Source organism: Castor canadensis, chromosome 15, assembly GCF_047511655.1.
Source record: "Castor canadensis chromosome 15, mCasCan1.hap1v2, whole genome shotgun sequence".
NCBI lineage: Eukaryota > Metazoa > Chordata > Mammalia > Rodentia > Castoridae > Castor > Castor canadensis.
Window position 1 is genome coordinate 30,014,437 of NC_133400.1, and position 25,992 is coordinate 30,040,428.

Here is a 25,992-nt window from a genome sequence, read left to right on the forward strand (position 1 = left end):
TGCAGCCTCCACCCACTGCGTTCTTTGTGTCCTCTTTCTGTTCTTCTGTCTATGAGAATGAAACAAAAGAGTCTTTCCTAAAGCAATTCTTTGCACCCTTGGTGTCACATGTAGGCTCCCTCTTAGAGTCTTTGCCAGTTAAACAGCTGGCTCCCTGTGGCCATTTCTGCAGGGAAACACTCCTTCTTATAATAAACCAAGCCCAAAGCATTCAACTTTGGCAACACAAAGACTCTCTACTGGGGGTACAGCAACTATGCCAGGTGATGCTCACTCTAGCCTCCTCCTTCCCCAGACTGACAGCCTTGGGACTCTCACGGACCACTGGGGGTCCTGCCCAGTGGCTTTGAGGCTCCTGTAATTTAAGCTCATGTGAGTGGGGTATTACATCTTTGCTTCTTTCCCTGGGCTTCACTGACCAGCTAAGAGCATCTACATTACACAAATTCCTGAGGCTACAAGAGAGAATTCTGTACAAAATGATGAGAACTGGCTTTTGGGGCCCCATAAGGAATCACTCACTAACCTTCCCCTTGGGTCCCTCCAGCTGACCTCTGGCCTTCAATTCTGAGACCAGAGAGCAGCCCCAGTGGGGAAACACACCTTCTATCAGACAGATTAAACCCAGCTCCTCTATAAGGGCATTGAGGGTGGGGCTTGGGAAAATCCAGGCTGGGGCTACTTCTTCTTATGTAGCAATTCTCTCTCTGTTGTCACATCTGGACTTAATTTACTAATAGAGCTGTGTCTTTAGTAAAAGGTCCTTGGAGATTCTGGTTTCCCATCTCCTCCTCCCGGGTCTCTTTAAGAGGAACAAATTAGAAGGTGTTTGGGTGCTCAGAACTACATTATAGAGAGAAATATGACCTACATAGAACCTTCCTCATCTGGAATACAATGTCCTCAATAATAAAATCTAAAATGGCATTAACTTTTAGATTATCTGCAGTAGACTAGGAGCTCCTTAAGGCAGGGATTGTCCTTTGTTCATCTCTGTATTCCTGGCATTTAGTAAATGATTTCTGGTTAAATAAACCTATCTCAGCAGTGAGTCGCATGGAGGATGCAGCTAACAAGAGCCCCAGGGCCTTTCTCCACTTGTCCTGTGGCTTAATCCTTACTTAGACCATTGGATTTGGGACCATAAGGCAGGATGCAACATTTACCCCTATTAAATCCCATCTGTCTGGAAACAACGCCTTCAGGTCTTTTGGCCGGCTTAGAATAGCAGTCCAAATCATCCTGGTGACCCCAGGTCAGGGTGCCAGATGAGTACCTCATTCCTGCAAATGAGTATGCAAACTTCACAAGCTGGGACACCATACCAGCTGGCTGGCTCGTGTGCATCTGAGCTGAACAATCAGTGTCGGCTCGGCAAACTCTGAGCGCAGATGCCCCTGCAGCCATGCTAAAAGTGAAGGTACTGAGTGGGAAACCCCAGTCCTATGTACCAGCCACCACATCAAAGGGCCAAGGGGGTTCCCAAAGGCCCTTGGGTGCCTGACACCTTGAGCTTACTTGGAGGATCAGGGAAGTCACTGGGGACTCAGAATCAAAGAAGGTCATGGGACTCTTGTGGTATCCCATGCAGGAATCAATCCCGATTATGCAGGTGAGAAGTCTACGGGAGACAGGTGAAGGTGGCAGGATATAGAACAAAGTCCAACTCCTGTTTCCTAGAGCTCTCTGCCACTCTCGGGACCCTGGCCTAAGTGGAGCTTCTTTTGGGCCTTATCTCCCTTCATCAATTTCTTCTCTTCCTTCACAGTCAGAACCTCATCCCACTCTTGGAGTCCAGCATGTAGTCATGTCATTGAACGTAACAAAACAGTAGCATCTACATTTATTGAACCCCCACAATGTGACACTAGTTTCAGATACTGTTTGATGTCATCCACCTTGTAGGAATGTGCTATGGTTATTCCTCTCTTTAGCACAAAGAAGCCGAGTCTCAGATCAGAGACAGTATGTGACTTGTCCAAGGCCACAGTCCTAGCAAATGTCAGACTTGGATTCAAACCTAGGTCTTTCCAAACCTAAAAGCTATAGATTCGCCACAAGGAACAGTGCAGAACAGTCAGCATGGTGCATACCAAACATAAGCAGCCATGTGCAGAGAGTAATTCACAGTAGCCTCTGCCCTGGCAGAAGGCAGACATGGGCATCCAGTCCATCTGCCCACTCCTCCCCAGGGACCGGTACTGACCAGGATCACAAATTCAGAGGAAAAATCTAGAACTCTAGAAATAGCTCCCACTGCCTGGTATTGCCTCACCATTGAGAATAGATGTTTATGAACATTCTGAAAAAAATCTCTGAAATTTCTGAGAGTAGCTTTCCTATCTGAAAGCCACCACAGCCTGTCATCCCACCAGCTGGTCTTCAGAAAGGTGTTCAGAGAGGCTGATCTTTCTCAGTAATTCATTCAGAAAATATTAGCCAGAGGCCTAAACTATTGGCACCTTCATCATTTCAAAACACTATCCAGTCTGGGCCAATGCAAACAGTCAGATTTGGAGAGTTTCTATGTTAATACTGGCACTAGAAGTGCACAGAGACCCAGGGCTGTTAAAGAACAGGGAATTGGAATGGAATGAATCTTGAGAGTTATCTAAGTTCCAATTACTTTATACCAGCAATTTTGAGGCTCAGAAAGGGGCTGTGTGATGACTGAGGTCACAGAGTGCATGGCAGAGATGAGATTTGAACTTGGGTCTTTGGGCTGCTTTGAAATACCCATCCTCCTGCCTTCTTGCCCACCTGGGGTTGAGTTCAGAATACCAGATGAGAATTGACACAGAAGGAACAGCCAGGAGGTCTCAGCAAAGATCAAGCCCAAAGGGAGCCAGCTGCTCATCCCTTGGAGGGGTGAGTTGTAAGATGCTGCCATTTATTCTGAGAGAGGGGTGGCTGCATGAGTTCCCATGCAAACTGTGAACAAACTAACCGGAAATGGAACTCACTGGTATGACATCCCCAACCCTGAAGGACTTCTTGGTCCAGTCCTAACTTGTCTTTTCACCCCTATCCCTCCTGGCTTGCCCCTCAGTCAGCCTTGCTCCTTTCCTGAGATGATTGCACTCCCACACCTGCCCCAGGTGCATACTAGAATACTGTTGTCCATACCCTCCCTGTCCACTGTCACTGAGCTCCAAGACAGTCCACTGCCCCTGACTTTTTCCTAAGCAGCCCCTGTCACTTTTCCCATGCACTTCATACATCATCCTAATGATGTCGATAAATGACAGCAGCCACCTCTATTAAGCCATATTCCATGTCAGGTGCTCTACTTTTAGTGCATGTAGTCTTTCACCACCCTCTAAGATGAACACCATTATTCGCACTTCATTTGAAGATGAGGGAACTGAGGCTTAGAGAGTTGCCCAAAAGCACATAGCAGAAGATGGAATCCAGGACTTCACAGCCAAGACTTCTCCTGAAGTCTAGGCTACCAGCCCCCATGCTTGGCACCTGTTGCTTTGCTTTTTCAGTTACTACTGTGTTTCTCTCATGGTTTGGGATATGGCAGTAGGTCTCTGACAGCTTGGACCATTTCATTGCTTTATTTATTCAATGCAAGTTTTGGGGGCACCTTTCTACCCTATTCCTAGATCTAGGCCGTATCTTTGTCATTAGAAATTCAGAGGTTGAAAAGGTATAGCCTCTGCCCTCAATGTACTCCAGGCAGTTTGGGAGACAGACTCATAAAAGACAAATAACTGAACAACTCAGAATGGGCCACTACTAGGTAAGCACCTAGGAGAGCGAACTTCCAGTCCACTTCACCTAAAAATTGGAGCCTGTGACAAATTTGCTCTATTTGACCCCACCCAGCAGGTGTTCTGTCTGCATTAGCAGCAATGACCCAGTGAAGGCAGTGTCAATGAAAGCCTGAGAACATCAATCTAGTTCACGTGTCAAATTGGCCATCTGGGACACTTATAGTTTCAACAAACATACAGAACAATGGAAAGGACTGATCATAGCATGACAATGAGAATCTTTGGTGATGCAACTCCCGGCAAGCAAAAGTGGCAGTTCATACATCTAGGTGACCCTACAGAGCTGAGCACTGTGCCTCACACTGAGCAGACCCACATAGACATTGCTGATTAATGAAAGAGCCTCCACTGTCTAGGGACAAGCAGTCTCGGATGGTCACTGAGGACATGCTGAATGACATGTCCTAAGGTCCCCCAATCTGTCTTTCATTCATCATCTCCCTGACTGCTAAAAATATAAAGAATCTGCGCATGTCCCTCCTCTAGTTCCAAGGGCCAGAATGTTCAAACTTCTCCAGAATCCCCTTAGAAGAGCTGCAGCTGCCAGATATGGAAAAGATTCATCTCTGGATTCTACCTGCCTTTCTACCCTTCCCCTCTCTGCCCACCACCATTATAGGGCCAGACACAGAGCTGAGGCCGCAAAGTAGCAAGGGCTCCAGTGAGCAGGCCTCAGACCCCAGCCTCTCCTGAAGCTCAGGACTACTGTCCCAGCTACCTTGTCTGGGAGCATCTGGTAGTGACAGACTTGTCTCAGAACAGATCATGGACACAAACCCTCATGGGTCAGTTCAAACCTTGGTTAGTTTTCTCAGAGAGAAAGCTAAATGCTCCTTTGCCAGCATCCTCTGTATATGGAAGAACTCAGAGCCACCTGTTCACCTCATCTTTGCAAATACCAAGCATTGCCCACCCCAAAGCAAGTGTTCAGAGAATACACGGCAACAAAGAGCTGTGAGTCCTAGACCTTGTGGGGCAAAGCCATGAACTTTTTTTTTCCTTCCACACCAAACCCTCACCCTCCCTCCTACTGACCTTCCTCCAGTCCCGAGCCAGAGCCACTGCTGGGCAGGGTGGCCCAGTGGGTAAAGAGCTTTCCTGAGCTGAGCCAATGTCTTCCTCTTAAGGTAATGACTTTTTAATGTTCCTGGCTCTCTGCAGGGCACCCCTAAACTTATCTCAGCAAAAGTATTGGAAGTGGGACAGTTGGCACCCCAGGAACGAAGACCATCAGGAAGAAGCTAAGTCCTTAGGGTGCAGCATCCTGACTCTTGAGCAGCTTCCCCAGGGCTCTATCTTGTCCTTCCCATTGGGCTCTAGGTGAACTTGATACTCTCGTCCAGGGCAGGTGGGTAATGTGGCTCCCCAGCAGGGAAGAAAGCTTGGCATCTCCACTGTCTTCTGCAGGCTACTCTACCACTCCACCCTGCCATCTGGCCAGGACCTGTGGATCTGGAAGCTTCAGTACAATCATCCAGGCCTCCTGACACAGGCCCTGGCCAGCTCTTGGCACCTAGTGCCCCCATCCCATAAAGGCTGCATGCACTAAGCCCTGAAGCAAACAACTAGCAACTTGACCATGGTGTTCTCTCTGACACTGGCTTTTCTTACTGTGTCTCTGTTCCAGAGTTTTTGTCCTCAGCAGGTCAGGCTCTCTCTAGGTGCCCTCTGGGACACCAAGTCTTCTATTCCTTCTTTCCTGGCTCAGGGTCGCTGACCCACTACTTAGAGAGCTGGATTTAGGGTCACCTTACGTCTGTCATCACATCCCAAACACATTTGGGGCCCCTTCAAGAGCTCTCAGATCTCTACCTCCCTTCCTGCAGACCAGTTCCTCACCCAAATAGGTACTCCAAATTCAGGCTTTCCACCCACGCCCCTATCACTGTCCAAGGTCCTGCCTTGATTTCCCTCTTCTACAGGTGACTACAGTCTTTCTTTCTCCGTGAGCCCTGCCTGGTCCCTTCCTGCCCATGTGGCTCCTAGTTGTCCTCTCATGTGTATCTCTGCACCCCCACCCCCACCCCACCACCGCTGTGGAACAGGTAACCTCCCAAGTCCAAAGCCTCAGCCCCACCAGGCGCTCACCGCCACCGTTCTTGTAGCAGAGGTAAGGGAAGCGCCACACGTTGGCTAGGTCCACAGCGAAACCGACCACAGACAGCAGGAAGTCGATCTTCTTGCCCCAGGTTTCCCGGGGTTGGGCGGCTCGGCCCTGGGACGCCAGGAGACACTGGACGCCGTTGCGCTGCTTCACCACCAGCAGGTCTGCAGTTTTGCACGCCCGCAGGGGCTGCTCTGGCTCCAGGTCCGCCCCGCTGAGCTCAGGCTGCACCTGCGGGTTCATTCGCGCCAGAAGCATGGGTGCGGTTGACGAGAGGGACTTCAGAGGTACTGGGGACAAGCCGAAGCTCTGCTTGTGTAAAAGGAAAAGAGATGGTCACCAGGGTTTCCTTCCTCCTTTTACCAATTGAGACCACCCGGCGCACCGGGGACATTAGGATCAGCGCGCGCTGAGAAGACTCAGCGTTTCCAGAAAAGGGAGCGCGTCTGTTGGAAAAATTTGGAAACCGAGGTTGTGACGCGCTCACTGGGACAGAACTTAGAGGTGGAGACCTCCTCTGACAGCCCTGTGGGTCTGGCTGAAGACCCCGCCGCGCTCTCCCTCTTCCGCCCGCTCTTCCCCGCCCCTAAACCGCTGGGTTTGGACACACAGAGGCAGAAGTTTCCCCTGGGCGGTGACAGGGCCGGGTGCAGTTTGCTGCCCCCTCCCCAGCTCAGGGGGGTCTGCGCCATCTCCAACAGTCCCAGGATTCTTCCTGGACACTTAAATGCCTGGTACTCTAGCTCCTGAGGCTCAGCGTGGACCTCCAGGCGCATTTGCCGGGTCCAGCGCGCAGGGCGTACTCACGTGTGGGCAGCCAGGAGATCCCAGGTGCCGTGCGCTCTGCCAGTTCTGAAGAGCGGGCCGGGCCTCTCCGCCGCGTGGCACTTGGGTGCGGCCAGAGGAGCGCTGGAGGTGCGGGGCGGCCTGCGAGACGCGGGCTGGCTGATTCTGGTTGCGCCGGGCGGGGGCCAGGCTGGTAATGTAGCTGCGCCCCAGGTAACGCGCCGATTGCATTAACCCAGCGCCCAGTCTGCTCGGTCTGGAGCCTGTTAGCGCTAATGGAGACTGACAGCGCGGCCGAGGATGGACAGGGGCGGGGGCGAGGCGCGGGCTCCGAGCCGCTGGAGCCAGGTACTCGGGGGGATCCGGGTTCACACTCTCACTTAGGCTGAAGTAGCGCTCGCAGCTCCCAAGGACACCAGACTCTAACTTCTCACCACGGGAAGAAAGAGACAGACTCCCAGAACTGGGATCTGAGTCCATTGGAGAGGGCCTGGGAAAGGACTAGGAGAGCAGCGACCCACGCAGTACCAGAGCTGTCATCCACTGAAGGTCACTGAAACCACCTGATCCAGAGTTTCTCCATCAACAAAATGGGAACGTGCCCAAGACTGCAAACTGGTGACCTGCGGGCCATTGAGCAGTTTCCTTTGGCTGGGTAGCTCGCTGAAAGGTTACAGCCCAGCATTTTATGTACATCTCTGTCTATCACTAGCAGACTGGCAGGGCATTTGAGATTGTGACTTCTGTTTTAAGGGGCAGAAAACTGGTTTTTATTTCCTTGTGCATTCATTCTTTAATAAATTCGTTCTTACAATGGTCTCCTATGTGCCAGGGAGGCATCAGTGTTATTAGGAGGCAACACATTCAAAGATTCCTGAGTAGTTTACATCCGGTCAGGGAAGACAGGGGAAAACAGGAAACATAAGGAATAAACACATTATATGGTGGGTGAGAAGGTGGTGTGTACTATGGGGGGGTGTAGTAAAATTGGTAAGGAAATGGGGGTGGAGTTGCAATTTGAATAAAGGGTCAGAGAATTTGAGGTGACATTAAAAAGGATGAGCCCGGCTTAGACCTGGTAGTCAATGGTTCACTTAGGCATTGATTAGTTTATTCCTGCATCAGATAGAAGCTGATCCCACTGCATGCCTCAACAGAGCTAGGGGAGCCCTAGGAAGGACCATGGTGACAGGCCTGTGAGGAGAGGACACACAGAGTCAGCTTTGCATGTGTTAAGTCAGGACATTGTGGGGACTGAGGTCTTACAGGCTGGAAGTGACAGTGTTGAAGTGAGAACATAGGTGTCCTGGCTTCCAGCCTCTGCCCCTTCACAAGTTCTGGATGGAGTCTCAAAACCTGTGTTGTGGCCATGTTCCCCTTCCCCTTTACCCCACAACCTGTACAACTGGTTGTCAAGCCGTGAGATCCCACCTCGTAAACACACCTTGAAACCCTACCTTTCCCACTGTAGACTCCAGAGGATCCCTAGACACATATCATCACCAGCTGTCACCAGCTGCCAGAACTCTTTCTAAAACTCAAGTCTGACACCATCAGTCCTCTGACTAAAACTCCAGAGACACACCAACACATCAATATGGTTTACGTTACCCTAGATTTAGGGTAATTATATCTTCTTCTTTATGCTTTGTATCTGCCAGCTCTTTTACAATGACCATTGGATATTTATGCAATCAGAAAAAGATATACCACGATTTAAAAAAAAATCCTCCTGTCTTTCCAAGACAATATCAAAACACTGTCAGCAGAGCAGACAAGATTCTGCCTGTCTACTTAACGAGATCTGCTATTTTAATTCTGTGCTCATCTTCCCTATTCCCTTTACCACCTCCAAAATATGTTTTATTCTCTAGCGACATGGGAGGTACTCAACAAGGTTCCCTGAACCTAATACTGACACTTTTGTACTCCACTGAATTTTAAATATGCTGCCTTTTTGTCTGCTTGAAGAACTCCTATTCGTCTTCCAAAACCTCTAATATCATTTCCCCAATGAAGCCTTCCCTGATAACCACCTCATACAATAGAGGCAAATCTTCTTTTATGCAGTTTTGTATAATTTTCTAGTACAGTTTTACATACATAACTTTCCTGGCCAGGCAGCTGTGTCATCATGCTTGCACTTTGGAGGCACAGAGCGTGCTTGAGTTGACAGAGAAGCAGAGTGCCTATCTAATCAGACTTGCCCGATGAAGGTAACTAGGCTCCCCCAGCAGAAAAAAGCTTTCAGCAGAACTCCAGGTACTGCAGCAGGAAATTGCCCGGTGGAGTGGGGTCTGCACTGACAGGCACAGGGGATGATGAGGAGTGGGCAGGGGCTGCAGAGCTGAAGGGAGGCATTTTCCCCATTACACGTACATCATTAGAGGGACAGTTAGCAATGAACATTCCCCTGTGGCTTTCCAGACATCTGAGGGACACAGTGAGGACATCAGGCTGGGGCTGGGCTGAAGGAGAAGGCGTCTTCTCCATTTCCGGCCCAGACTCTCTGCTCACAACTCCAAGATCCATGGGCCATGTGGCTTCTCTCGGTGCCCTGCATCCTTCCTCTCCAGGTGGCCTGAGGGCAGTGGTAGGCAGGAGGCTGCAGCATTATCAGAACTTGCATGGTCTCTGGGGAGGCGTCGCTTCCACTTACCAAGGCACTTGGTGATATAGGCCATGGGATGCAAAGAGATAGCTGGTGCTGTTAGTCCAGCTCCAGCCATCTCCCTGAAGACATCAAGACACACAGAGTCTGGACCAGGATGCACTTTGAATCAAAGGGGCTGGGTCCTGAGGACACTATCAGAACCATCACCTCCATGGCCCAAGTAAAACTAAGGAAAGCGGGGAGAGAAGCCTACCTATTTTCTTTCTCTTTCTTTCTTTCTTTCATTCTCTTTTTTCCTTCTTTCCTTCCTTCCTCTGTCTGTCTTCCTCCCTCTCTCCCTCACTCTCTTTCTCCTTCCCTGCCTCCTTTCCTTCCTTCCTTCCTTCCTCTCAATACAAGACCCCCACAAGCTGAAATCTGTCTCCCTCAGGGCACGTCTCATTTATACCCCTTCCCCAGGAGGTTTTTTTTTTGTAATACTAGGGTTTGAAACTCAGGGCCTTCACTTTGAGCCACTCCACCAGTCCTATTTTTGTGAAGGTTTTTTCGAGATAGGGTCTCATGAACTATTTGCCCAGGCTGGCTTTGAACCGTGATCCTCCTATCTGCCTCCTGAGTAGCTAGAATTACAGATGTGAGCCACCAGTGCTTGGCTCCCAGGAGTTCTTGAAGTTTCTGACCTATAAACATGTGACTTGGAGTTTTCTCTATTAAGTTCCACACCCAAATGAACCTATCTGGGCACTGGCCTTAAAGAGTTTCTATCCATTGTTGATTTTCACATTTGCATCCTCTCACTAGACTGCCCCTCTGAATTCCATGCACCTATATCCAGCTACAGGTTGGACATCTCTTCTTGGATAATAAAAGGTGTGCCAGGAATGCTGTCCCCTTCTTGCCTTACACGTGAGACAACTCCTCCAGTCAGATGTCAGGTGACATCTTCCTTGTGCTTCCACAGGTCACAAACATTGGAGTCAGCTTTGACTCCTCTTTCTCTTACTCCTAAATCCAACCCTAAAGCAACCTCTTTGTTCTGAGACTTTTTTGGCTCAGTATAATATTTTTAGCCATGATTATGGGGTTGGCCATAGTTCACTGATTTTCACTGTTGTAGATGTTCATTCTATTATTCGAATGATCACAACTTACTTACCCAATGTGAAGGACATTTGGAATTTTGCATTGTTTACAGGGTTTTTTTCTTTGTTTGTTTACTTTGTATTCCAAATAATGTTGTTTATAAACTTGCTAAGATATCTCCTATCTACATGTGTGAGAGTTTCTCTGGGGTTTATTCTTAAGAGTGTATTGCTAGCTTGTAGGATATGTTTGTTTAGGGTCATCAAGTAATGTCAAGCTGTTTTCTAAAATGGTTCTACCAATGCAAGTCCCTCTAGCCGAGTCAGTTCTTCACTTTTAATTTCTTCACATCCTCACTAACCTTTAGTATTATCTAGGTTTTCAACTTTTGACAATCTTTTGAATGTAAAATGACTTTTTCTGTGGTTACAATTTCCATTTCCCTGCTTTGTAATGACACTGAACACTTTCTCACATGCCTTTGGGTCATTTGTGTTTCTTTTCCTTCTGTGAAATGCAGACACATGTTGTTTGCACAATTTTTTGTCTCTATTTTTCTAATTCACAGAACTTCACAAAATATTCTAGTCTTTGTCTGTTTTGTTGATCCATCTTGGTTTTGTTGTCAGGCTCTTTTGCTCTACAGTGATTTTGATAGAAGTTATTAGGTTACTCTAATTTAATGTAGCAGTCTTTCAGCTTATATATTAATGTCTAGCTTAAGAAATCCTTTTCTATCTGATATTTTCCTAAATTATATTTAAGAGTTTTATGCTTTCCACCTTTATATTTATGTCTTTGATTCACATGGAATTCTTTTTCGTATAGGGTGTGAGGTAGAGATTCCACACTGCTATTTTTCCTGTGACTGACAGATAACAAATTATCCTGATCCAGTCATTAAGCAGTTCATGTCAGCAAAGAATTCCCTGTCTCAGGTCTCCTTTTATGGTTACTTTGTTCTGGACTTCCTCTTCTGTTCTATTGGTCTAGTTATCTTTGCTGCAGCAATACCACATTGGCTTAGTCAACATTGCTTTATCATAAGATTTCCTATCTGTTGAGCAAGATTCCCCAGTTCTTTTTTCCTTGGGGATGTCTTGGCAATACTCCCTAAAAAAATTCAGAATTACAAAGTTCCATGAAAATTCACATTGGAATGTCAGTTGTGTTTGCATTGAATCTGCAGCTCAATTTGAGCAGAATTGATGTCTTTACAGTAGTCTGTCTTCTCATCCAGGAACAAGTACATCTTTCCATATATTTGTCTTATTTGATGTATAGAACATTATAAATACAATTTGGGGATTAGTAGACTCCCTCATAAAATCCATCTAAGAATCCCTTTAAATTGCCACCCATGAGGGTCCATACTCTCTCTTCTTTCAGGAAGCACTTCCCAAATGGCTTCACCAGTTATGTATTTGGACCACTTGATTCATACAACTACTTTCCTGCCTCTTTCCTACCTGTGTCACTAACTCTCTGAATGTCTTTTCCTGGTGAACTTACAAATAAGCTTTTTCTGAAGCCTTGAAAGCCAGAATGGTACAGAGACTAAAAACTTGGACTTGGGCACTACCCTGCCTGAATTTTAATCCCGGCTCCACCACTATCTGTGAACAGTTGGGCAAGTTCCCCTATTTCTTTGTGCCTCCGTTTCCTCATTTGCAAAATGGATAAAATGATGATGACGATAATGACAGTACTCACCTCATAGAATTGCTGAGAGGATTGAATGAGTTATTGTGTTGTTATCAAAAGTTTTAATTATTCCATCTATTGGACCCTGTCCAGGATTTTAAGTTAGATTTATCTAACTTCAAATTTCAAGCCCAGGATGAAATATCAAGTGTGGATTGATATGACAATTATGAGTGTGGCCTTTGGAGTTAAAAATAAAAAGATGGGTCAGAGCCTAGCATCTCTACTTGCCTGCTGGGTGACCTTTGGCTCTGAGCCTCAGTTTCCCCAAAAGTAAAATAGAGATCACAACACTAATTAAGATAATCTGAGGGTCACATATATAAATGCTTGGGGACATGCCAGCAGCAATCTTGTCTCCAAGGGTTACAGCTTTTTCCTAGAGGTATTTTGTCTGTTTGCCACTTTAGCTCACTTAGTGTAGTAATTATTAAAAGTACAGAATCATGGGCCTCATTCAAGAAACTTGGATTCAGTGAGCCAGCAGTTAAGGCCAGGAATCTGCATATTTGTAGTACATTTATTCCTGTTAAAAATAATTTCAGTATCAGTGACAAACATTTCATTAACCACTGTCTCAGTGGCCTTTGCAATTTTCACACCTGGAATTCCATCTCTCAATATCCCTGGTTTGTTCTCTTTTTGGTCTGACCACACTGAGAGGAAAACCCAAAGGCATTTCCTGGCTGAGCTGTCTTTTCCCAGGAAGGTTTGTCCCCTTTGGGACAAGGAAGGGAGAAAAACCACTTCATGTTCTCTGCCTAAGCGAGCATTCTGGAGGAACCAGTAACATCCATAAAAGCCCCAGTGCAGGTGCATGGGATGATCATGGGATTAGAGGTGAGAGCTGCACCCTTCTCAAGGTGATGGACATAAGGTCTCAGCACAATGAAGCCAAAGTCGGGGACTGCTGTGCTTGGTCTGAGCTGTTCCTGATCTGCTGTCAGGCCTAAGACCCTGAACTAAAAAGCCACTTATAGATGGTGGTACAGACCATAGGAGCCACTCTGTGGACCTCACACAGAGATCACCTGTGAGAGGCATGTTCTACAGAAGTCTGTCTCCTCTCCTTTGTATTTGCAGTCCCCAACATGAAAGACCCATAATCTTAGGGTAACAAGTGAGTAGGGCTTGGACAATGACTTCCTGAGTCTTTTAGTAGGCACAGAGGCTCTCAGCTTTCAAACTAACTACATGGGGGTTAAATGTTGACTCTTATCAACTGCATCACCTTGAGCTGATGTGTGCCTCAGTTTCTCATTTATAAAATGGGGTTCATAATAGAGTCAATCTCATAGGATAGCCATGAGGCTTAAATGCATCAGTGACTGCAAAGTGCATTCATGAGGAGTGTTTGGCACATACTAAATACACAGTTATGTGGGAGTCCTTTATTCATTGGGCAAACTGGCTCTAGTATATTTCAAATAATACTATTGTTATCCCCATTTTGTAGGTTAAATCATGGTTTCTGAAAGTGGCCAAATGTCCTGGCTTAGAACAGGGCTAGATGGGTGGGATTTGAACCCAGATCCAGGCTGGCTCCATGGCATGCACTCTTCACCACTGTTTTATCCTGGTGGCTCAGTGGTTCACTGTTTGATCCCCACCCTCCTTCCTGCCCCCTTTCTTCCTGAGCCCCCATTCCCAGCAACCTGCAGTCCTTTATGGCTGGTACCTTAAGGTGTGGCTACTGCATTTGTGGACTCTAGCAGAATTTCTCTGTCAGCCACCACCTTCTCTGGCCCTCTCTCCTGGAGAAGCTGGAATCAGTCTTTCCCTCTCCAAGGTTCACCTCCTGCTCCCCAAGCACTGAAAGCCACCCCTCCTGTGACTTCTGGGATCTGCCCCAAATATTATCATGTCTCTCCCTTCTGCTCCTTCCTTTGGCCCTCCTACTCACCTAGGCTTCAGCATCTGCTGATATTCCCTTCCCTATTGCCCTGTCCTGCTCCACCCCCTCCTCCCAGGGAGCTGGGAAGAAGAGCCCTGCACTTCACTCACTCTATATCATACCTCCACCCAGAGGTCTCACGGGATAGCTGTGACCCTAAGAACTCAGACTCTGCCCCAACACTTGATTTGATGTTCTTCTCATACCTCTTGTCCTCTTCTGGGGCCATTTATCAGACTAGGTGGTCAGGCCATACCCAGAAGGTATGAGGCCTTGACAGGTAAGTTTTGAGATAGAGGATGTGAGGGTCCAGGTGGTAGTCCAGATGGAGTCTTTATAGTGGTCAGCAGGGCCAGGCTCAGGGAGGGGCCAGGCCTGACAGGCCCTTAGTGATGGCCATCAGGGAGAGCTCATCAAAAGCCATCCCTGCCTGTATTGAAGAACCAAAGTACACACACCAACCCGTCAAAGCACATCTTCTCTGAGAGAAGGCCAGTAGCTGGTTTCCACCTCCATGGGTACAAGGGGCAATGAGTTGAAGTCAGCTCTGACACTCACTTCCATTACACTAGAGCACACATTTCCATGAGGAAAGCAGGATGAGGCAGAAGGTAAAGGGCTAGGGGTCTTAGGAGACTGAGGGACAGGTCTGCTGTGTTCAAGAGTGAACATGCAATCACCAAAGACACGTGGTCACTCCAAACAGACGTTGTGTGGCCCAGACAATGAGAACAATGGCCATGAATGCACCCACAGAGCACCGGACCTCAACTCACTGTGGCACAGGAAGGAGTTTAAAGGCTGAGTCAGGTTCCATCACATAGGTGTCCCTCCAGGGTGTGAGTTCTGGAAGCTTCCAGAAGCTTTCACACTGAGCCTCAGAGTGAGAACAAAAGGATCTGTCTTCATGTGTACCCTCCCAGGCAGGCAAGGAGCTGGCCCCAATGACCCTACAGGAGGAGATGGAGAAAGGGTCCTCAGAAAGAGGATTTTCTTCTAAAATTCTCTGAAGTTTGCTACTAATGTCCCTCCTACTTTTTCTCCCTGTCCTCCACCCCGCCCCCAACAAGACCCTTCCTAATCCCCCATCCACTTACAGATAAAGACAGTCAAAGCTTAGAGGGACCTCCTGTCTCTTTCCGGAGTCCTGTGGTTTAGGGCTGGACCCTGCCTAAAATTTCTCAGAATCACTTAAAAAATTTGACCGTTTCCATCTTCTTTTCAATATGGAAGGAGTAAGGCTCAGTCTGCTCTTAACATGTCTGTGAAGACAACTTTTCTCTTATTGGTCCTCATTTCAACAGAGGGAAGCCTGGCTTGGGGTCAGGGTCTTCTGGCCCAAACAGTGTCAAACTCGAATTTCCTGACCATTTTCCTTTCTTTGCATTTATTTCATCTATCACTTATTTATAGCATGGGAAATTTATTTTTAATTTATGATGACAAGATAAAGTTTTTTTCATTATTTGTTACTTTTAACCTAAATTTTAAAAAATATTGCAGACTTACATAAAATATAGAAAATGAGGTAATTAACAACAACCAGTTAAATAAATGAAAACATTGGAAATTTGGTTGAAGCTCCAGTTACCCATTCCCAGTCACTATCCTTATAGTGGTTAAGTATTCCCAATCAAGTTCTTTGCCTGGAAACAGTCAACCCTATATCTATCTCTGTCTCTCTCTTTATACATAAGTGTATATATATAGAGAAAGACAGAGATAGATATATGTCTAATAGCACATACTAGATATGTGATATAAATAGATGATAGATTATTCATAGGAATAATCAACACTATATGCACTATATATATATTTAATAACAAACAATAAATATATAGTATATATGCATATATGTATGCTACTTACATATGTAATAATGTATATATATATGTGTGTATACATAGATACATACAATATACTGAATTTGTATTATATATATAAATATCACCAAAATTACTTTTACCCCTAAAGTTTTATATTATATATGTGTATGTGTGTATAAAGCTTAACACACAAAAAAAGTGAACCAATTATAGGTTCAAGGTAAATACATCCAGATATCCACACTGAGGTCATTCAAAATATTGAATAGCCCCAAGAAAGTCTCCCTTGTGCCCTCTTCTGGTCAGCATCTCCTTTCTTCTCCCCAAAGATAGCCACTGTCTTGACCTCTAATAGCAGACATTCATTTTGACTGTCTAAACAGTTGAAAGCACCATTTTACAAATGTTTAAAGTTTACATAATTGCTTTCATTTTCTTGTGAATCCTTCTGCAAATGTTCTTGAGATTTTTCCATGCTGATACTTTTGTTTCCTTTCTAGAACAAATGGGTTTAATTAAGAAGAGTGACTTGATTGAAAAATAAACATTAAGTGCACTCTAGGACAAGTTGAGTGTGGCGTGCCACAATTTAGGAATCACTGGACCTAACCCATGATTGATATTCCCCTCTTACAAGTGTGCAAACTGAGGTCAGAAAGTAAGAACCATAGCCCAGGTCACCTGGTGTGTTCCTGTCACAACTGGGAAGAAGCTCCCGCAATTGCCTGAGGCCAGAGGTCTTTTCTGTTATGTCATGTTGGCAAGGAACATCTCCATCAACCTTATCCCACCCCACGGTCACAGATATCAACTCTGGTTCCTAGCCAAGGTTAGTTCTCAACCTTGACCTACACAAAGTAAACTGTTTTTGTTAAATCAATTGTTTGAGAATTAAGCCTGGAGTTGGGGTGGGTCTGTACTGGAGGGCACCCAGTCCCACCAAGGTAGCTGTCCAGTCTTCAAAGTTATGACAAGTCTTCCACTCAGCAGCCCACCTCAGTGACCTATATTTTAATGTGTGCTATTAGATTATTGCTAATGAGACATCTTAGGGATAAAAGAATTATGTTCGCTGCCCAGGCCATGGTAGAAGTACAATTGAATTAAAGGCTGAAATCGTTTAGGACTCTGCTAGACAACCTGTCCCCCAGGCTGGGCCTGAATGCAGATATTAAGCTTTGAAATTACACAGGAAAAATAAGTATAATTGATCTAAGGTAACTTCACTCTTCTAAATTAAATAATGTGATTGTTACAGGCAGAAGGGCTTGGGATGAAGAGCCGGACGGAAAAGGCTTGCTATCTGCAAACAAAGTTATAAGTAAAAGCCTTAGGGAATTGACTTTCCCTGGTGACACCAACACCCTGCTGGTGACTTCTGACAGTTCACTGGGCATCAATAGGAAATGGACCTACTCTGTGAGCTCTAGAACCTCAGGTTTGCCAACGCCCTGACTACCATCCTCACCGCCCTCTTCCCAATATCTGAGCTCGTTCTCCCCTACCTCCTAGGTGTCCTGGCTGGTGTCCTCACAGTTCCCTGGTTAGCAGAGATTTCTCTCTGTGGCTGGCCAGCTGCATTTCCGTAGTGTCCACCTACCCAAGACCTCCCTTCTGGCCTGCCAAAGGTTAGTGCCATCCCACTTCCGTGGTGTCAGCCTTCCTTTCCCTCATGCCATCATTTGTTATTGAACAACTGTGTGCAGAGATTGTGCCAATCTCAGGCCAGCTCTGCATTTGCAGAGCTGCAGAAGAAGACCAAACTGTCTCTGATGAGCTCCTTCCTCTGGGCCAATGTGCACACCAACACTTTCACTAAGTCTGGGTTATTTGAGGACAGTGCTACTCCTGATGCAGTTCATGAAATGGTAGGTGCTGGCATCAGAAGTCTCCAAGGCAGGAGGGATCCTGCACACCTGAGAGGGCAACTATGTCTCACCTTCTCCATGCATTCCATTTTACCCCCACTAGCTGCCCGCTTGGTCTCTCCTGGCCTTTGTTCTGCCCCTAGGCAACTCAGCTGCCTGCCTATAGGTGACATGAGAGACTCCCCAACTATTCTTCCTGCCTCCAACTGTTGCTGTTAAATGTTTCCATAAAACCATAGTTAAACCTTTCAAGTGTCACTCTCTTGTGGCTAAAAGCCAATTAGAATATGTAGATACAAAAAACTTCCTCTCTCCCCACTCTTTCCCTCCTTTCCTTCCTTCTTTCCTTCCTTCCTTTCTTTCTTCCTTCTTCCCTCCCTCCATCCCTCCATCCTTTCCTCCCTCCTTTCTTTCCTTCCTTCCTTCCCACAAATATTTCTTGAGCTACGACTTTGTGAGAAGAACAAGTCTATGAGACATGACTAAAGTGTAAACAAGACAGCTTAGGTCCCTCCTTAAACTCAGGTAGGGAGAAAAGCCTGGAAACAAATAAGCAAATAAATAAGATACTGAGAGACATTGAAGAAAACACCAGTGTTAGATGTAGAAAGCCTTGGAAGGGCCCTTGGCCAGGTGCTTTGGGGTGTCTTCTCCAAAGTTGACAGATGAAGAGATAAGGCAGCCTCAGCTCTGCAGGGAGCCAGGAAGGACTGACTTAAGTAGAAGGAACAGCAACTCCACCACTGTGGATTAGATGGAGGTGGAACACCAAGAACTGGTATGAACAAGGGGAGAAGAATGTGCAGAAGGCAGTGCTCTGGTTTTCAGGCTCCTTTTGGTCACTGAGAACTAGGGCTTTTACTCTCAACATTCTGAGAAAGTCATTTAGGTCTTTATAGCTGAGTGACCTGATGGTCACTGTTGAAAAGGTTTGACTGGCTGCTGTGTGCAGGAAGGATGGAGTAGGGGCCTGATCAGGAGGCTCTAAGTGACCTGTAAGGAAGAGGAAGAAGAGATGAAGCTTCATCCAAGCCAGGAGGAGAGAGATTGGCAGGGAAATGAAGGGTGGTCATAATGACATTCTAAGCCTACCACACAAGGGCAGTCTGGGGACATTTTCTGACTCAGAAAATACATAAATAAATACCCCCATGATGTGCTGTCTCTAGATCTTCACGGAGACGATGCCCTGGAGCAGAAAATTGCCTCCCTTGTCCAGTTCTGCTTGGAAACCACCTTGGGCCTCTCTCTGCCTTTCAAATGTGGACAAACAGGGCATGTTCAAAGGTTGCTGGACTCTTAACCAGTCAGTGAACAGAACACAGATTTTGATTGTTCTTAACCAGGTCCTCAAACTCACCCTGTGAATAAAAAGTCGACTCCGAATGTGCGACAGGAGAAATCTCTTTTCCTCAAAAGCTAGTTTCCATATTAATTTCCACAGATGTTTTTTAAAACAGAAGTACAAACTACCTTTCTCAGTATGAACCTCTTTTTCTGTTATTTAGGAGAGAAAAATTGACTTTTGTACATCTCAATCTTCCCCATTGTTCTTTGGGTAGGCCACAATTTGGTCCCCAACTTTCCCTTCTGTGTAATGATGAGAGGGTTTCCAGCATTCACTTCTTTTCTGATATCAGTCATTACCATAGGGAGTGACTGAATGATGGATGTGTTGGCGCTATAACTGGGGTAGCTGAGAGCACTTCGCAGGCCCCTGTCCTGGCAGGAATTAAGTGAGAGAGGACAGCCAAGGGAAGGCTAGCCTGGCTGCCACATAGGACCGACATATTAGTGTGCAAGTACATTTTCCTGGCTTCCCCTGTTATTTTGGTCACCTGGGGTCTTTGCGAAGCCTTCGTTGCTTTCCAATTGTCTAATTTTCTTTTCTTTTCTTTTTAAAAATAGTTCCTGTTACCTTCAGACTTTGAAATTAGTTCAGTGACTCAGCTGTTTGACTTCTTATTAATTCTAGGCTCCCATGTCCTAGCTGCCCGTCCCCCTGCCTGCTTCTCAGAGGTCTGGCTTGTGCTGTAACTTTTCCCAGGCAGCCACAAGTAAGCCACGGACAGTTACCAACCTGATACCTGGCCCTCTGAAGTACCATGCTTCTGGATCCTTCTACCCATCCTGTTTCCTATGCTGAAAGCTCTGGAGTCCCATTTCCAGAGAAGAAAAGAGAAATCTAAAGTTTTCCACACAGTTTCTTTTAAAGAAATCATGACCTCCCCCACCCAAAACAAAATAAAGCAGTTCAGTTGAACATCACAAGCTGTTCAGAGCTTGTACAAAGCAGGTCTTTTGTCTACCATATCAGCCCCAAACCATGGTTATTTAACACATGCTGAATGCCTCCATGACGGAGAACTTGCTTCTTCCAAAGGCAACTAATTCCACCTTTACACATCTCTGATTGTTAGCAAGCTCTTCACGTCTTCTACTACCTGCGGATCCTGGTTTTAACCCTTGGATCCACACAAAAGAAGGTGATACCCAGCAATCCTGCAGATATTTGAGGATTGGGGTGATAGTCCCTGTCCCCACCCCTATCCCCATTACCCCCCTACCCCCCACCAGGTTTTCCCTTCTCTGGGTCCTTCTGCTTCTAAGACACCGGTTCCAAATCAAAACTCCTGGAATAGCCTTAGGAATTCAGAAGCTGCTAGGGACATCAAAGGTAATTGCTGAAGAGGCCACAAGGACACATTTCAAGCCCGCTTCAGCTATTGACTTTCTCAGGTTTTCTTTATCTGGTTTGCATCGATTGCATCCTGCCAAACACAAACACCTGTCCTGTTGTGCTACCCAAGAGCTCTGCCCCTCTTCTCATAACCACTTGTGCTCCCTTGGGAAGGGGCCCCACGGTCACTAACCAGCGGTAGCATCACACAGCCAATGTTCAGAGTGGATGGTAAAAGGGTGGATTCCCCCATAGTAAAGGAATCACCAGCCAGCGCCTGTGGGCCAACTAGAGCTCCCAGTCATGTTTTATTTGGTCCACCCAATGTTTTGCAAGTCAGGGAGTCTTGCAGAAAATATCCAAGTTTCTGGTTTCTCATAAAGCTTCAGGAGCTCTGTCTGACCACCCTGACTTTTGGAGATGGCACAAGTTCTTTGCGTTGACTCCACATTCCTTACTTCCTGACTGCCTTGCCTTTCTGACTAGCCTCTGAGATGTCTGAGAGTTTGCAATCCCTGTTCTTGGCCTTTCTCCCTCTTTGAACCAGTGCTGCCTAGTGGAGGCGGTACTGACTGGGAAGAGCTATCACTTCACCCTTACTGGAGCATCCAGGGTTTTCCTTAACCATAGCTGGCCATCCATCTGAGCTCCTACCTACCTGAGTATTAGCAGCTGTTTTATGATTGAGCCAAGCTCCTTTGACTCTGCTCGTCTTTGCACGTTACTTCCTCTCCTGGGGTACTTCTGTCCTCCCTTGTCTGCTAAACATATGTCCATGCTGCATGGTCAGCTTCCAAGTCCTCAGCATTTCTTTTTACTTTTGCATCTTTTTTACAAAAATAAGAAAAACCAAATCCCCAATCATCAGTAGAGCTTACTATCTACTTAGTGACCTCAGATCTGCACATGGGAAATGGAAGAACATATAATCTGATCTTCGAGGACTTTTCAATGTGTGTTCCCATTCACGGTGTCATTTAACATCATCCAGATGTAAAGTCAAGCGGGAAATGACAAAAGTGAAGACAGGCAGGACAAAACAGAACCAGACCAGTGTGATGCCACCCACGGAGAGACAATGCTCATCTCACAGCTGGGCCTGATGTTGGGAGGTTGTGAAGCCAGACCAGGGCTGGCCAAGTTCTGCACACCCTGAATCCTTAACATCCTGGCCCCAATGAGCCAGCACACATGGTAAGCTATCTCTGGAATTTAGCCCAGGACCTGGGACTGCTATACTTCCACTGTGACCCAGAATGATCTTAGAAATATAGGCTCCTCAGGGTATCCAGAGCAGGCGCTGGAGTCCTTAGTAATAGGCAGTTTCTCCACTTTTACAGCCTAAGCATGGGCCAGGGATGGGGACAAACTTAAGTCAAGCGGTAGTTTCTTTGTGTTGCCATGAAATCATAGCCGCTGCCATTTGGGGATAGCAGCCATTTCTATGAGCCAGGGATGGAGTTGGCATGGTTTCCTGGGCCTGAGCCAGTCTTTGCTCTAAGAGAAAGTGCTTTGCTTGTCTTTCTAGATTTTACAAATGTAAAGAAAGTCACCACCCATTGTTCTCTGGGTGAATCAATGAATAATGAAGAGCCCCAAATGCAGGACATACAAATATGTGTGTCCTGACAACATCTTGCCTGAGTAGACTGTTTTCCCTTTGAATATGAAAGATCTTGATTGCTTTTGGAACATGTTTTCTGTTTTGGTTGTAAGTATTTGCCTGCCACAGATTACACAATCAGAAAGTTTTCCCACCCAGCAGCCCCTCTCCTAACACACATTGTATTAGTTCATTTACTGTTGCTACAACAAAATACCAGAGGTTGGAACATACAAAATGACATTTATTTAGCTCACAGTTCTGGAGGCAAAGAGTTCAACATCAGGAGATTGCATCCTTCTACTTCTAGTGAGAGGCTCATGGTGGGTGACTTCATGCCAGGAGTTCATGCAAGAGGGAAAGGTAACATAGTGAGACAGGAAAACAGATTAAAGGCTGGGTTTGATCTTTTTATGACCACTGGCTAAGAGAAAATTAATCCTTTCCAAGAGTGGATCCTCCAGTGGCCTCATTACCCCTCAACAGGCCTCACTTCTTAAAGGTTCAACTACCCGTCAGCATCACCACACAGGGAACCAGGCTTGTAGCATTTAAATCTTTGGGGGACACACTCAAACTATATCCAAGCCATAGTGCACACACACATACAAAGGCATGCCAGTCCCTCTTCTCTACCACATGCGGAAACAGACTGGAAAAGGGAATTGAGCACAGCAAATGTTCTCCAGCTTTATCTAAACAGGAAGAACCAGGTTTATGTAAATTGACCTGTGGGATTGTCATTTTCAGACCCTGGTGCTCAGTCTCACTGAGTAGAGGTGATAGGGAATGCATCCCTGAAGAAAACACGTATTCCCATCAACTTCCCCAAGAGAGGGGTGGTTGCTCCATCGGCCAGAGGAAGGTGCTCTTTGTTCTTTCTTGGCACAACAGTGTGTAGAACCCAGCTTCCAGGAAGCAGGGAGAAGCCCTCCAGCTGCAGCAACTACTCCAAGGAAGATGGAAGATGGTCGTTATGGTTGGAGGTGTGAGCAACAATGTCTGGTGGACAGTGTGGAGTTTATTCTCTGCATGTGATTCCCTCCTAATGGCTGCAAGTGTTAGGCACTATATCTTGGTGCGGCCAAAGAACAGGTGATCTCCACTTGAGCAGAGGCCCTGAGAGAGGGCAGTGGCCCCAAGGAATGAGGGCCCTAGGACAGTGAGTCAGAGAGAGAGAGAGAGACAGAGAGAGAGAGAGAGAGATGGGTGATAGGTGGTTAACAGGATAGACTTGCATGTCTTGGGAATTATCACAAACCTCATAAGAGACAGGTTTTTAGTAGTTTCAGAAGATGAAGTTCAAATTGATACCAGTTTGCGCTCCAGGCTTGTGTAAGGATTTGGGCACCATGAATTTTATGTGAGAAGTGACCTCAGGAAGCAGGAACAAAGGAACAGAACAAGCGACCCAAGGAAGTATCAAAGGCAAAGACCAAGTGGTGTTACAGGTTGTGCTGTTAGCAGCAGGCACACACTTCCCTCGGAGAACTCTGTGCACAGACGGCCCCCAGCTTTGTTCCTGGATGGAAAGAAGCACGCTTGCCCCTTGGTTGGGAGCTACTGATCATAGGGTCAGATTGTGCATGGTCCAGGATGGGCCCCCACATCACAAGAGGCCCTGAGCTGGAAGCAGAAAGGTACACTGTGCCCCCTTGAGGCTGTGTGCTGTCTGCAAATGGTGAGTCTGAACCTATCCAGAACTCTCCTTAGCAATTAAGAGGGAAATCAGAGGCAGATGGAGTGGTTATGAGAGGAGGGGAGAGCTAGAAATGGTGGTGGTAACCAGTCTGTCCTATCTCCTATCTCCCATCCCCAGGGCTGGGCTGAGTCACAGAGCTAGGATGGAATGACAGGATAGACCTGGAGCCAAGAGCAAGGTGACAGACTGAGGTTTTCCTGGAGTAGCTCATTCACCCTGAGGCATGTGTTCCTGTTCTTAAACTGAATCTGGTGACGCAATGACAAGTACAGGATGTGGGAAGCAGGTGACAATTAACAAGGGTTTTGCCTTTAATCAGAGCAGAAAGAGGCCTGAAGAGTAAAATCTTGGTTGTCAAGAAAAAGAGGGGCAGAACGTAGCATCTTCTTCCTGGTCAAAACCTTTGCTAGAGGTCAAAGTCATGAGCAGTCAGTTCTGCTGGGGGTCTGCATTGCTCACCAGGGAGAGTCTGAAAGCACTTGACGCCTAGGATAAAATCTAGAATCCTCAACCTGACCCACAAGGCTCCTTCAGGTCAAAGTCCTGCCTGTCTTTCCAGATGCTTCTCTCAACTTCCTTTTAACATCCTCCATTCCAGACGCACTCTCTTCCTTATTCCTCCACCATATACAGGCTGAGCCCTCTTGGAGGGCAAATGTCTGTTAGCAAATGTCTTTTTCCTTCTCTTTGCTTGGAGAATTCCACTTCTTTAGATCTTAGTCCTATAACTACATGCAGCTGGTTCACTTTAGGGGTGGGCACATTCCTGAGCATGCTCAGTTTAAGGTCAAAGAAGAAAAGATGACAAATATATTTTTGTGCATGCTTAGCTTAAGGTCATGGAGCAGATGTTTGAAAGGTTAAAATGGTGGACAGGAATACTATTGGACATGCTTAGCTTATGTCCTAAAGATGGCGGACAGGAATGCCTCTGGGCATGCTCAGTTTTTAATCATAAAGCTTTTGCTCAAAAAAAGGAAAGGACACTTTGGAGGTATGTTAATATGGGAGTTTGTCCCTAAAAACCTCTGCCTCACTTAGCAGCTAACAGTTCCAGTGACTCTGACCCAACAGACTGGGAAAGAACCTCTGGTGCATGTCACAGTTGCACCCAGGGATTTTAGTCACAGGTCTCATCCCATGTGTCATTAGATATCTGTGTTCCTTGTTAAACTAGGAGCTTCTAAAGGTGAACTAGATATGTTCACCACATACTCCCAGCTGCTAGCACCAACCACTTGGCTAAACTGGCATGGCATTCAGGGTCTGACCAGATGTTGGGCTCAGCAGTCAGAAGGGAGAGGGTTACCTAATCTAACTTGCTTGTTGCTCAGTTGCCCTGAGAATGAGGACAACACTCCAGTGGAGGCCTGAGGATCTGGAAGGCTGCTATTGCTGCTGTTGCTCTATGTTTGGAAACAATACATTTACCAGAGGTACTGTATGAGTTTCCTCAGGCTGCTATAACAAAGCTACACAAATAAGAGGCTTGAAATAACAGAAAGGATTCTTCCACAGTCCTGGAGGCTAAAAGTCTCACATCAAGGTGTTGTCAAGATATAGACTCCCTCGGAGTCCTATGAAGGAGTCCTTCCAGTTTCTAGTTTTGAGAACAATCTTTGATGCTCCTTGGCTCATAACTGCATGGCTCCAAGCTCTGTTCCCATCATCAAATTGATCTTTTCTTGTAAGGAAACCAGTCATATTGGATTAAGGCCATCCTAATGACCTCATCTTGAATGAACTAATTATGTCAGCAAGACCCTTCTTTCCAAATAAGTTTACATTCCTAAAGTGGTAGGGATTAGGACTTCAACATACCTTTTGGGAGGGACCTAATTCAACCCATAACAGATACCAAGATCTCTTTTACTTCCAGCCCTCGCTCCTCCAAACTGATGGCCAAAGAATGACCCCAATGACGAAATCAATTGAGATGCTGCTGTGAGCCACCAGGACCCCTCAGATGAAGCAGGACACTGGCCGGCTATCTGCAACATTTCATAATCCTGATTAGTCTGCATATTGCTCCTCTGAACTAGATGGTCAAGTATGTCAGACACATCAGTTTCACCTGGCCATAAGCAGCTGGTGGTGTCCCTTCAGGGCCGTGAGCGCTGTCATGCTCTTTTACTTTCCTGGGGTAAATGTTCTGAGTTGTTCCAAATGTGAGCCAGAGGCTTTTTGGTGGCATTCAGTTGAAGGACAACTGAACTCTGCTGACGGTTAATTGGGTGTGGGCTTGTGATACACCTTAGCTTCAGACCAAATTCACTTGGTGCAGATATTATAATGACATTTAAGTGTTTTCTAGCACTCTAGTTATAGGGAGTAAAAGAAAAA

General features: G+C 46.3%; 1 protein-coding gene across 2 annotated transcripts in view; it reads right to left on the minus strand.

Moving 5' to 3' along the window:
• The window catches only part of Slc6a2 (solute carrier family 6 member 2), a 44,625-nt gene extending 37,668 nt beyond the window's left edge, over window positions 1-6,957 (minus strand). Inside the window, exons 1-2 of one of the 2 annotated variants that reach the window (XM_074055984.1) lie at window positions 6,694-6,957; window positions 5,871-6,195 (exon numbers count right to left, since the gene is read on the minus strand). In XM_074055984.1, coding sequence (XP_073912085.1) covers window positions 5,871-6,195; window positions 6,694-6,903 — 535 coding nt within the window. In that variant the 5' untranslated portion in view covers window positions 6,904-6,957. The remainder of the gene's footprint in view (window positions 1-5,870; window positions 6,196-6,693) is intronic. The other variant, XM_020153428.2, reaches the window with a different exon arrangement.
• Window positions 6,958-25,992: the final 19,035 nt, after the last annotated feature.